This window comes from Magnolia sinica, chromosome 1 (genome assembly GCF_029962835.1).
Source record: "Magnolia sinica isolate HGM2019 chromosome 1, MsV1, whole genome shotgun sequence".
Lineage (NCBI taxonomy): Eukaryota > Viridiplantae > Streptophyta > Magnoliopsida > Magnoliales > Magnoliaceae > Magnolia > Magnolia sinica.
This window is the reverse complement of record NC_080573.1, coordinates 15,325,419-15,339,542: the sequence shown is the minus strand read 5'-3', so window position 1 is coordinate 15,339,542 and position 14,124 is coordinate 15,325,419. Positions and strand designations below refer to the sequence as shown.

Sequence of the window (14,124 nt, the reverse complement as noted above, 5' to 3'; positions counted from 1 at the left end):
TTTCTTTGGTGGGTCCTCCTAGCTTTGGATCTGCCTCAGTTTTGGGCTCATGCCCTAAAGTGAGACCACAAAACTTGTGACGTCATGGATACAACACATACATGCGACCACAAAATTGTGACGTCAACACACCACGGAAGTTAGTGGTGTGTAGCACAACACGCAATCCGCCTCCTCAGCTATTATATATAGTTTTCTGAGTCCCACCGTGGATGGACTATGCCTCAAAAATCTCCTTGACAGGAGAATCTTAACCCTTCATGTTGTAACCTTTAGATGAACGGTGAGATGAGAGTCCTAACATTACTCATCCAAACAACGCGAACTCGTGAAAAGATGTGGGCCAAGCAGCATGGAAATCCTCTTTTTACGTATGGGGGACACTGGGGCCATCTAAACCGTTGGGTCCAGTGGATCAAGCATAGCCCAACCTTACCATCCTAACCATCTAAAACGTTCAACCGTCCAAATTCAACTGGCAAAATCAGACAGCTGACATCATCCACTATACGCAGCTCATCACCTTTTAATTACATCAAAAAATCATAACCTCTGATTAGTGAACGAGCTTATATGAATTCGGACTTATGGTCTGTTTCACCTCAACCATCCATTAAACATCGACCAATTCAAGCAATCAAATCAGTATAAATTCTGGTATAAAGGCCCACAAATTGGACGGTTTGATTAGAGTTTCTTGAATGCCACGTGTACAATAGTTTACTGCATGCGTATCAACTGTATATACACTAACAGAGTACCAAGATTTAATTATATTTTATATTTAAAAAAGATAAAAGAAGGAGAAACGGGAATGGTGGAATCCGTACGGAAGCAGTCACGGCTCCAGGCTTCTATGCCCCCTCGAGCATTTATTCTCTGGGCATAGATCTCACTTTTCTCAGACAAAAGATATGCTAGCTTCGGGAACTGCAATCTCATCCGCTCATCTCACCCTCCTCTCCCCCCAAACCCGGACGCGGATATTCCTAGTGACGCGACTCTGTGGGGCCCACCGTGATGTATGTGTTTTATCTACGGAGATAAAATCTCAAATGGACCGCACCACGTGAAATAGTAGGGATTGAACGGTTATCATTGACTGAACAGGTTGGATGGCAAATAAAAGTTATGATGGGCCTCACAAAGATTTCAACGGTGGGAGTCATTATCTCCCTGTTTCTTGTACGGTGGTCCACTTGAGCTTTGGATCGGCCACACTTCTGGGCTCATACCTTAAAATGAGCTGCCAAAACGGATGAACGGCCTGTATAAAAACAAATAAATCACGGTGGGCCCCACCGAGTCAGGTTGGTCACCAGGCAATCCACGTCCTTCAAACTCGTAATTATCACTGCTGCTTCATTTGCTGTGGTCTACTTGAGCCTTGGATCTGCCTATTAAGTATAAAATGGTATGGGAAAATAAATGAACGGTGCGGATAGAACTCATACATCACAGTGGGCCCTACAGTGTCCGTGCCTGGACCAATTAATGTCGACGCGGGGACAGGACGCACTCCGCTTCCCCATCTCTCTGGACTTTAAATAAGTCTTATTACTATCATTATTGCTGTAATAACATAATTCTAATAATGAGGAAAAGGGAGTTATTAGATACTCTTGTTTTGTACGGCGCTTGATACACAGGAACTTTAGAAACTGTACCAGAGGCATACGCATACGTGAACTCAGACCAGACCGAGTAAATTATGAGACCGAGTCCCAAAATCGGACTGATCCGTGGACACTTGTTCGTTGAAATAGGAATCGTTGGATATTTTTATCTGTGACCGTCCAATAACGGTCAACCAAACAATAGTGATACTTGGTTCATGACCCATTTAACCTGGGACCACAGTTAAAACTGTACACGGCCGTTTGGATGGGAATAAATGGATGGAACCAGGAGTAAACGGAGGTCAATGGTATATAAGGTGTGTTTAAACGGCAATAGATGCATGTGCTTCCTTGTATAAACGCACACATGTTACGCTGGTAATATGTTACATCTAGAGCTGTACACGAGTTGAGTTAGCTTTTTAAGCATGCTTGATTCAACTCCAAAAAGCTTGACTCGCATAGGCTCTAAGTTGAATTAGGACCGAGCTGAGCTAGTTTTTGAAGCTTGAAAGTATTTTGAGCTTGCTTGAGCTCGACTCAACTCAGATCGAACCTCAACTCAAATCAATTCAGATCGAATAAGATCAGTGACTTAGTTATTTTGACATGGATGTTGTTCTCCGAGTGTTTGATAAAATGACTCAATGAAGTATTGGTGAGTAAAGGATAGACATGTTGGGTGTTTGATTTTGATGTTGCTTGTTAGGTGTTTGATTTTGATGTTGTACGCTAGGTGTTCGATTTTTTGAGCTTGAAAGTATTTTGAGCTTGCTTGAGCTCGACTCAACTCAGATCGAACCTCAACTCAAATCAATTCAGATCGAATAAGATCAGTGACTTAGTTATTTTGACATGGATGTTGTTCTCCGAGTGTTTGATAAAATGACTCAATGAAGTATTGGTGAGTAAAGGATAGACATGTTGGGTGTTTGATTTTGATGTTGCTTGTTAGGTGTTTGATTTTGATGTTGTACGCTAGGTGTTCGATTTTGATGTTGCATATAAGGGTGTTTGATAAAATATTTGTAAAATGTTGTTACCGTTTCTTATTCTATGAGAAATCTAAGTCACAGGTGTTTAATAAAATGTCACACAGGCTCGAGCTCGACTTTAACTAGCCTGAGTTACTGACTGAACTGAGCTGAGCTAGCCAGACAAGCTCGAGCTAAGTTGAAGCTAGAGTTAGTTACTATCCGAGCTGAGTTATGTCAAGCTCGACTAGGATCGTCTCATGTATAACTCTAGTTACATCACTAGAATCCAACTAAAGAAATTATTCAAACCATGCAAATGATGACTACATAAATTAATAGTAAAAAAATATTGGCAAGTTGTTTAGTTGTGAGTCATATAGTTTTTTGTTCAGCTGAGATTCCAAAATTCTTCATTTTTTATTAAAGTATATATTTCAATAGATTTATTATAATCATTCTCTGAATATGTATACTAAGTTAGGATACTAAAGCTGATTTTGAATATCCAAAATTTCCATGAATATATTTAAAATTTTAAATACATGCTAATTCCTCCCATTTACTCTCATCCAAACAGAACATCTGAATTTCAAATGCATTTTATTTACTATTATTCAAACACAATTTTGTAAACCATGTTCTCACAATTCATTTACCTCGAATTTCATTTCCCGTTTATCTCCATTTACAAGCTTCCAAATAAGCCTCAAGATATTTTCATTTTTAACCCTATAAAAAATGCCAGCTAATCAAATACCCTAATCTTTAGCCAACTAAACCCTACCAGACAATCCGAATAGTTTAATTTGAATTACTTCTATTGCAAAAGTTTCAGAGTAGTTTTGGTTTTTTAATGTTATTTTGCACACACTCACACCCATACATGCCAGGGCACTCAAACCTATGACCTCAGTGTTGAAACACACGCGGTCTACCATTAGGGGAAGTGAACTGGCTAGTGTACTACACACCACCTATGTGGCTAGTGTTCACCAAGTTTTATGGGTCCCATCATGAGGTATAAGTTATATCTAAACCGTCCATCCACTTGGTGAGCTCATCGTAAGGCTTGAGCCGAAAAATAAGGCAAATCCAAAAATCAACTGGAGCATATTGTAAAAAGTAGTGGAGGATTGAAACTTTTAATTTAGGAGTCACATAAATTTTGGTGTACATGACCATATGAACAGATTGGATGGAAAGTAAACATTACAGTAGGCCTTATGAATGTTTTAACAATTAGAATCATTATCCCCACTATTATTTGTAGTGTGGTCCACTTGATCCTTAGAAATTAATCAATTTTGGGATCAAGATCTAAAATGATCTATCCAAATGGATGATTAGTATAGATATGATAAATACATCATTGTGGGGCCCATATAACTTTAATCTCCTTTAAACCATTCGTACAGCTCAGAGCTCGAGGTCAGCACTCATCTTGGCACCACACATACCCACACCAGCTAGGCTGTTGGCGTGTGGTACACCGGCCAATATGCTTCCCCATTAGCGACTCAAATTTTAAATTTTCACACTTTTATTACAAAATTACCACAATTTAAATTAACCAATTTTACTGGTATTTTAACTTTTTTAACATATTAATTAATTTATAATAATGTATTTTAATATTTTATTTTTAGCTTATTTTTTAATAATATCACAAAAAATTGTCAAAATCTAAAAGAAATCCTTATTGAGAATAAGATTTTCATTGCATACCAACTTGTCATATCAAGTCCTTATTCTTTCCTCGTGATAGACTTAACAAGAATTTCAGCACTAGGTCAAGGATTCAAAGTACCCATAAGTGATGAAATCCCTCTATGGTGTGAGTGTGTTCGTGTGCATTAGGTGTGTAAAATAAAAAACATGGGCTTAGCGCAACTTTTTTAATTTGCCAGAGGCCCCTGCGCTAGGGTGAGGATCTATTAACCTTGCGAGGGCCAGCTTCAATAAGGCAAAAGGAAATAATAAAAACATAGGGTGAGGATCCATTAACCTTTCGAGGGCCAGCTTCAATAAGGCAAAAGGAAATAATAAAAACATTTGATGTTGAAGATCGATATAAAAAAATAATAATAATAATAACAATTATCAGCAAACGAGTAACTCTAAACTACACATGCATCTCAAGCCAAGCGTAGTAGCCACTTTATATGCCTTGGACCAGGCAAGGCAGGGCTCAGCCCCGGTGGCTAAAAATTCAAGGACCCTAGCCCTGCCTTACCTGGTCCATTGCCACCCAAGCCTTCAAATGCACAGTTGCATTTGGATTCGTTTGTCATCAACATCACTGATCTGCAAGACCCTCCGTAAGTGTTTGTTTGGGAGAGAATGTATTGGGCGTGATGGACGGTCCAAAGAGATCCTGTGCATGAAAAGGTTTACATAAACTTAGGTAGGTATGATCATGAGGTGGACCATAGGGCCCGTTTAGCCGGGCGGATTGGAAGGGATTGGATGGTATTAGAAGGGATTGGAAGTTAAATCCGGGATTGGCCGGGCGTGCCAAAGAGACTGCGTGATCTGATCCCAATCCATGGATCTTAAGACAATCCACTGACAACATCATCATTACCTTTAAATCCCATCCAATCCACCATAATCCGTTCAAATTTACCCAGGACGTGTTTGGTTCAAAGGATTGGAAGGGATGGGAAGGTTAAATCCCAGGATTAGCCGGGCGTGCCAAACAGACTCGATATAGCAATCCGCAATCCCATGGATGTTAAGACAATCCACTGACAACACCATCATTACCTAGAAATCCATGCCATGCACCCTAATACCATTCAATACCTTCCAATCCACCCGGCCAAACGGGCCCTAAATGTACATAGAATCTGAACCATCCATCAGCTGATCTTTACCGTTCAAATTTTGTACGGATCACACCCTATTGATGGATCACATAGGTCCAGTAAGTCGTTGGGACACAACTGACTCTGATCTTCCACACAAGGCCTCATTTCCACGTCGTCATGAATGTCAGATTGCATTTACAAAAGTGAACTCTGCAAGCAGCATTCCTCGTACAATTCAACAAAAGAATTCAAATACACACATGCACCTGCACCCACACGTGGGAAACAACCATTCAATCCATACCGTAGAAAACAAAACAATGTGATTGGATCTCAAGAAAGAAAATGTCTGAAATTTTTGGTCTGTGTACCAGATCAATAGGGCCCACAATTTAGACGGCATGGATGGAGTTATCATTAGTCATGCACCGATAATGGATGGTTCTCTGAATTTCAACCGAACGATCTACCCTCTGTGTAGAAGACCCTCGTCTGAATACATATACTAACCGTGAAAAAACATCAGTGACTGCAACACTGAGAGAGAGAGACCCATCCTTCTCAAAGTCATATTAATAAGAGGAAGAGAAATAAACGAAGAATGCATGCATTTATAGCCGTCTGATCCGGTGCACTTCCCAAAGGGAGTATCAGGAGAGAGAGAGAGAGAAAAAGAAGAAGAAGAAAAGAAAAAGAAGAGAGCAGTGGTTCTGAGCAGCATCAGACTGTAGAAATGATAAAGCACTTAATCGTCAGATTCCAAATGCACATGCACAAAAACGAACTATCTTGTCACTTGAATAACACAAAACTCTCTTTCATCTTCTTCATCTCCTACCTTGGAATAAGGAAAAGATAGTAAAAAGCTTTTTTCAATATCTATAATCTTCTAAGCAAATCACCAAACCCAAAACAAGAAAAAAGAGCAAAAAAAAAAAAAAAAACCCCAAGAAAAGAAACCATCTCCCTCCTTTTTATCTACAGCAGAAGAAACTGATATAATCTCTCCTGTAATGCAATTGTGGAATTTGGAGCAAAACCCAAAAAGGAAACAGAAAAAAAAAAAAAAAAGTTCAAAGCAAGTGAGAGTGGTTAGGTAATTAGCCTTTAACGATTATAAGAAGGATGGGGAGGAAGATGAAGGACCATAACCTGGTAGATCAGGCCAATGGCTAGTATTCGTTGGTGGCCCACCGATGCTGCTGCTGTTCCAATAATCTCCATCTGGAGCGATCGTATGTGGGGGCCATTCCTGATGATGAGTAGTAGCTGTGGCAGCAGCAGGTCGGCTCGGTTGCATCGGTAGTAGAAGCTGTTGAAGGGGTCTGTCTATAACACCACCACCCATTTGAAATCCTTGAGATTGCTGTTGTTGCTGATGCTGAATTCGCTGTTGTTGTTGTTGTTGTTGATGGAGAGGGAGACCGAATCCTGGTAACATCGGGAGATTGAAAGGGGAGGTCGCCGGTGATGATGGAAGACCGCTGAAATCAGCAACGTTCATGGCATGGTTGAAGGATTGAAGAGCGATTAGAGAAGAAAAGAACCCTCCACCACCGCCGCTGTAATAAGGAAATGAAGAAGGTGATGATGAAGAAGAAGAAGAAGAACAGCTGCTCCCCGTTCCGGCAGTTGCATCCGGTCCATTCCTTAAAGGACTGTTACTCGTAGTAGCAACCACAATCGAGTCTTGCTGTGGTTGATGCTGTTGTGGTAATAGTAGGTTATGTTGATAACCGCTATCAGAGCTCGTTGTGGGAGCTAAGGAAGAATAAGAGGAATTAGAAGTAGAAGATGAAGAGGGTCTTTTAGACCGTTTTCCCTTCCTACAACCGCCACCGACCGGCACGTTGCGTAGGGTCCCACCCTGGGTCCAGTACCGCCTACAGGTCTTGCAGAAATATCGAGGCTGGGAAAGGCTGTAGTTGTTGAAGTAGCAGAACTTGGTGTTGAGAGACTCGCAACGAGGGCATCTCTGTGGCTGTTGTTGTGGTTGTGGTTGTTGCTGTTGCTGTTGCTGTTCTGGTCTCACCCTCCGTTCCTGCTGCATCTCTATATAGAAAAACCTCTATTTTCTCCGGATTTACACCCACTACCACTCTCTCTCTCTCTCTGGCTCTCCTTCTATTGTTGTAGCTATCTCTTTCTGCATGCAGATTTCAGGACAGCGGGATTTCGGGCCGTTTCTGATATGAGATGTGAAATCAACGTGGCTGCTTCTCGCGTTTGAGAATCTATGCAGAAATGAAAAAACCACGGCGGTGGAAATACCATACCAGCTACGCGGGTAGAAATGGAAATTTCGCCCCCGGAATCGTTGAGGAACGGCCCCTTTTCTCTTGATCTGGTGAATACAAGGGAAACGAGGATAACCCCAAAAAAGTACGGATGATTTCTCGTACGAAGTTTGGATATCTGATCGTGAATTGATGAAGGGAACGGACGGTGGTGGGGTGGAGAGTTTTTTATGGATGGGAGGAGGAGATGGAGAGAGGGGGGTGGAGGAGAGGTGGAGATGATTTGGACCGTTGATGATGAGGTGGGGTTTGGTGATGGACGGCTGAGAGAGAAGGAAGAAGGGCGGCGGAAACGCGCATCGTTTGGCTCGCGGGCGTGGCGTGAGGGGGGCTGGTGTGAATGGCTGTGTCAGATGCAGCAGCTGCAGCAGCTCTCTCTCTCTCTCTATCTCTCTCTCTCCTCTCTCTCTCTCTTCTCCACTATCACCTCTCATCGCATTTTCCATTCCATTGACGAAATGTTATTTTAGAGAAACAGTTAGCGATTCGCGCGAGGAGATGTTGAAGTTTTGATAATGTGATGCGATGTAGATACACGTGTGAAATCTGGGACGTTGGTTTGGTGGGGCCGTGGTGAATGAGTTGTTTCAGGGAAAGAAATTCAAGAAGGCCGAGTCGTCAGGTGGGCTGGATGAGGATGTTGAGTACAGTGCATTGGGAATTTTGATGGAGGGATTGATTAGATGGTTAGCATGGGATTTATTCTGAGTGTTCCACGCTTGATGAACGGTCTGGATCTATATAAGCATGCCAATACTGGATGGGCTCTGCGGTGGCGCTTCTTGATCTTTCCACGCGCGGATCTCCCTAGTGATTTCTGCTATTTAGTGCATGAGGAGTGTTTAGGCCGCATGCGTGTACGAGACAGTTGACGTACATGGCGCCAAATGTGCCAGCATGGCATACGTGTATGAAATCCAAGCTGTCAATCAAGTGGGTCCCACAATTCAGTTTCCATTTCTGAAAATCCGGCTAGTTGGCTCTTCAGGTGGGCCACAGATATAAGAAATAGGTAGACGTCGTAGGAATACTTGCTTGAAGTTCTTCGTCGATCAATTTCATTTGTAAGTTGTGGCCGATGATGATGTAAGGAACGGTTCTGATCTCTTGTCAGCGGATCAAAACAAAACGACTTGCATATGGACGGCTTGGATCTTATGCTTATGTTCCGTGTAGCACATGTGTTGCCAGATAGAACAGATGCATTAAGAAGTTGTGGCCGATGATGATGTACGGAATGGTTTTGGTTTTGTGCCATTGGATCAAAACAAAACAACTTGCATATGGACGGCTTGGATCTTATGCTTGTGTGCCGTGCCAGCACATGTGATGCCGGATAGAGAAATGCTCATAATGCATTACGAAAAGATGACTACAAATGCACTTTTTTCTACTTTCCGTATAAAATAGTACAACTTCTGTATGATTGTGTCACAAAAAGTAGAAATATGGTGTAACTATCAATTGATTGGGAGTAAATAGTGTCTTCCTTCCGTCGAAGTGGTGAAATGCAACGGGATGTACAGATACTTCTGGTACAGTCACAACTTTCCTGCTAATATACTATTTCTGTAGGAAATCCACACCGTTCAAACAGTAAGAACAACCATGAGTATCAACGGGTACAAAACTCATGCGGATCCTATCATCTGGTGGGTTAAAAAAAAAAAAGAATCAATCGATAACCAATGGTCTAAATCAAAGAACAGTTGTGGGCCACCTGTCAAGCCGAAGGGTCTGTTTTGCATATGGAATGATTTGATATGCATTGGTTAGCATTAGTAACCATCACGGAACCATGTGAATTTGAATCACAGAGGCCCAGTTGAAACGTGGGATTAGGGGGTATGGAATTGCATTTGGTGCAAATAGGGTGAATTGGTGACTAACATCAGTTGTAAAATCTGGTGAGTTGGTATCACTTAATTTAGGGCGTATTTGATTTTTAAGCTCAAACTGTAATTATCTTCTAAATAGGTAATAACTATTTACCTAGAGGACAATTTACCTCTTTAACACTAAAAGTGAGAATTTTGTGAAATAAATATGGAGCCCACTATGATGTGTGTGGCTTATCTACACCACGCATTCGGTATACAACTGAATTTAGGGCATGAGCCCAAAAATAAGGTAGATCCAAAGCCTAAGTGGGCCACTAGTGGGAATTGAATGCGTATTGTTAAAAACTTGTTGGGGCTCTTAAAAGTTTGGATTGAACTAATATTTGTGTTTAACCTTTATTTATTTCTTTGCTACTCTATGAATTAATTAGATGACAAATGAATGAATTAAGGCTCCTTTGTGCGGGATCAGCCTCATTTTTGTGTGGGATCAGCCTCATTTTTAAGGCTATTCTTTCCTTTGTGTGGGATCAGCCTCACTTTCCAGCTCATGTTCCAAAATATTATGATAAAACAGATGAATGATACAAATATATTATATACATTATAGTGGAACCCACAAATTTAAGTCAACACTTTTGGATTGATTTTTTATATGATATTACTAGCTCATTTTTCAAACCTAGCATAAAAGTGATGATTATTTATTTATCAGGGATTTACATATATCAAGGAAAATCAAATAGGCTCTTGATTTTTATTTTTTTTAAGGAAAAAAATATTGATTCCAATTGTACAGTTGGACGGTGAAAAGTACTATAATATTTCTAGACATATAATCATTGCATGATAACAACATTAATTTCATCTATTGCAATTCTATATCATTTAATCCCCCATTCCAAATAACTTAGTTGCATTTAGCTTACTTGGTTCATTGGATTAAACGGTATGAAATTGCATTTGATGGAATTAACATTATTATTGCACAATGATTGTATATATGAAAACGCTATACTGTTTTGGTCATCCAATCCTCACATTTGGGATGAAACCTTCCTCTAAAAAAAACACTGCATCAAGTAAAATCCATGTTTGGTATACTATGGAACTGTAATCAACAAACTGAATTCATAATTGATGTCGATCACTTATATACATATTTAACTTGAATGTCATGTGTAAAGGATGCTAATGGATGGATGTCGTGGATAAAACATACGCACCAATGTGGGGTTCAAATGTACTGGATTTCAAAATCTAATAGAAATCCTGCATGAAACTGAATGTAATTTGGGCCCACATAATCCTAATCATTCTCGTCGTCTCCAAATACTAGATGGAATTTACACCGGACTAAATGCAATTCCATCCCACCTAATTCCACCTAAGCCTAGGTAGCAAATGGGCAAGCAACCTTTATTTGAAGAGGAGAGCATGGGAGAGATTCCCACCAATGGTGACAATGAGAATCCATGTGAAATGACATCAAATGTTTTTATGACAATTTCAAAAAATATTTTTCAGTGCATTTGACATGAATTGAACACCTCTCAAACATCTCAATTACCACTAATTCACACTTCCAAGCAGTTCTTAACATTTCATGGCCAGAATTCACTGAAATCCTACAATCCAATCATTAAAATTATTAAATTATATTTACTTGCGTAGTTTAAAAGAGAGAGCAGGAGAGATGACTTTAACTTGTGAATACGTAGTCATGTGAAAGAAAGTTAGGTATTTTGAAATCATATCGAGAAATCGCCTTTTGATGTATTTGAACTACTTTCAAACATCAAATGCCTTTTTTAATGGATTTTAAAAGATCCTCGAGTCAGCCCGAGAGAACGTTTATAATCCTTCAATATTACATAATGATTTTTTTTTTCTGCCCCGGCCCCTGATTTTTTTCTTAGATTGATAAAATATAAAATAAAAAATCTTGTAAATTAGGTATGCACTTGTCCTCTCTGTTCTCTAATTTTCTTTTCACTTTATTGTTGTTCTCATGTTTAATTTACTTTTATAAATTTAATTACACAACCAATGTACTTTATGTGTTTGTAGAAATTTTAAGTAATTTATCTCGTGATATTTATTTTTTTCCTGCACAATAGTGGGAAGGATGTGGCAGGAGGGCAAGTTGGCACAGCTACGGATATCCCAAAAATACAAGACACTCTCATGATGACCGGTGATCTGGACCATTTACGTGGTAAGACATACTATGGACGGACGTTCCAAAGTTTGATCGATCAAACAATCTTGATCATCTGATTGTCACAACTAAATGGGGAGTGGGTTAGCCGTTATATGGATAACACCTTAGTGAGTGTTACCCTTACCCAGAGGTGTACACGAACCGAGCTAGCTTGGTTAGCTCACTCGACTTGACTCGAAAAAGTTCAATTCGACTCAGTTTGAAGCTGAGTTCGAGCTGATTTTTTGAGCTCCAAAATGAGTTAGAGCTGGCCCCAAACTCGGATCAAACCAGTTTGGTGACTCAGTTACTTCGATATTGGTGTTGCTCACCAAGTGTTTGATGAAATGACCCAACGGGTGGTGGCAAGGAAGGTATGTATATGAAACCAATACCCTTTTTTTTTATATTACTCAAAAGGTGAAGGTGTTTGATAAAATACTTGTAAAACCATTGTTACTGTCTAAAATACAGTGGGATTTTGAAGGTGCAATCCAGGTGCCTGTGAAAATGCTACACAGGTGAACTCAGCTCGATCTTGGCTCTAACTGGCCCGAGCTATTGACTGAACCAAGCCGAGCTGGCTAGTCAAGCTCAAGGACTGAGCTGAGCCGAGTTCGAGCTGAGGTCAGCTAGTGGCCAAGCCGAGTCGACTCGGTTCAACTCGATGTACCCCCATACCCTTACCCTGGTGTAGCCCACCTTGATGAATGTTTTGTATATCCACGCTGCTTATCCTTTTTTTCAGTTACTTTTATGACATTATTTCAAAAATTAGGCAGATCCATATTTCAGGTGGACCACACAACTGTAAAAAAGTGGCGAATGATCATTAAAAGCTTTTTTAGGCCCCAGAGGCTCTGAATAAAGCTGATCTTTGTATTTTTCCTTCATCCATGTGTGTTTGACCTTATTGAAAGGTTGGATGGAAAATAAACATTACGGATTTTCTTACGGTGGCCCCGAACTTTTTCATAGTGAGTGTTTAATCACCACTGTTTCCTATGGTGTGGTCCACCTGAGATTTGGATCTGCTTAAATTTTGGGAACACAACCTAAAATGGGCTGGAAAAAAGGATGGACGGCATTGATATATAAGAAATCATAAAGGTGGGCTCCACGGCAAGGGCCACACCCACTAAGGTGTTACCTTTTGGTAACAGCTAATCCGCCAGAATGTCAGCCACATTCCACCGTCAATCTTGAAATATCACTCATTTGCCTGCTGGGATTGTGCAATTCACGTGATTCGTGCACATCTTGGCCAGTCGACGGTATGGTCCACCAGATGAACGGTGACTACTGGTAATAGCAACCTCTTATATGAACCAAGCTAGAAAAGTTCCGTATGCGTTTTTCACCATTTCATTGCCGTACAGGTGGCATAAATGTACTTTAATCTTGACCGCACAAATCGCCCGCCCAAAAATCACACTGATCTAGTGATTTTAACAATATTTTCAGCCGTTAAATATGATGTTTAACCATCAAGCTGACCAATTAAATTGTTTGGATCATCCAATATCTGTAATTTTCTAGATATTCTCCACCAAGAATCCGGCCAAAATTTAGACGGTCCAAATTGACGTACATTTTCTGGTGTCTGTATAGTGGATGAGCACACCATCAATTGTACGTAGAGCTGTACAAGAGTTGAACCGAGTGGAGCTTGGCACAGCTAAGCTTGGTTTGGCTCGGCCAACAGCTAACCCCAACTCGAACTCGGCTAAGCACAGTCCTCGAGCCTAACAGGCCAGCTTGGCTTGATTCGGTCAATAGCTCAAGCCAGTTCGAGCATGTGTGATGTTGTAGGTAAAAATGGTCACCCATAAGGTCAACTAAGACTCATGAGCACATACTTCTGGACCAAAGGTGTAACGCCCTGAAATTCGGGGGTCGAGCATAACTCAGCTCCCGAGTTCCAAAACATCACTTATGCAACATAATTAATGAATGATGTATGTTGACTGTATTAGCACATAAACATGGGATAGATTAAGCCAAAACGCAGATATGATTCAGGGATAAGTGAATAAAGCAAGCGGAAGACTTATAGTAAAATATGTGTACAAGTGTAAGTCCCTGAATTACATATACAACCAGATCGTGTAAAAGTGTTATTTATCAAAATTTATAAGTACAAGTTACATCATTTCAGTTCCCAAAAATAGTAATCTCATAGATCCCGCAAAACGAGGCTCGCTAGAACCCGTCTCAAAACGCATATAGGAGAAGGCAGCCTCCTCGTCATCCTCCCGCTCTGCCTCGACGTCGCATCCACATCTGCAACATCGGGGCCTAAGACAGTCCGGTGGGTGTGAAACACCGCCCTCCAAACGTGGGAGTGAGTGATCAACTCGGTGGAACAATAAGGCAT

At 40.6% G+C, this 14,124-nt stretch overlaps 1 protein-coding gene across 1 annotated transcript; it reads right to left on the bottom strand.

The window, feature by feature from the left end:
* Positions 1-5,712: 5,712 nt before the first annotated feature.
* LOC131240856 (dof zinc finger protein DOF1.4-like) lies at positions 5,713-8,121 on the bottom strand. The gene has a single exon (XM_058239363.1). The coding sequence runs from the start codon at positions 7,454-7,456 to the stop codon at positions 6,521-6,523; it is 936 nt and encodes a 311-aa protein (XP_058095346.1). The 5' UTR covers positions 7,457-8,121; the 3' UTR covers positions 5,713-6,520.
* Between the last annotated feature and the right edge of the window lie 6,003 nt (positions 8,122-14,124).

Excerpts from the sequence above, each read along its gene's own strand:
- LOC131240856 (XM_058239363.1), bottom strand. The coding sequence starts at position 7,456 with ATGCAGCAGGAACGGAGGGTGAGACCAGAACAGCAACAGCAACAGCAA.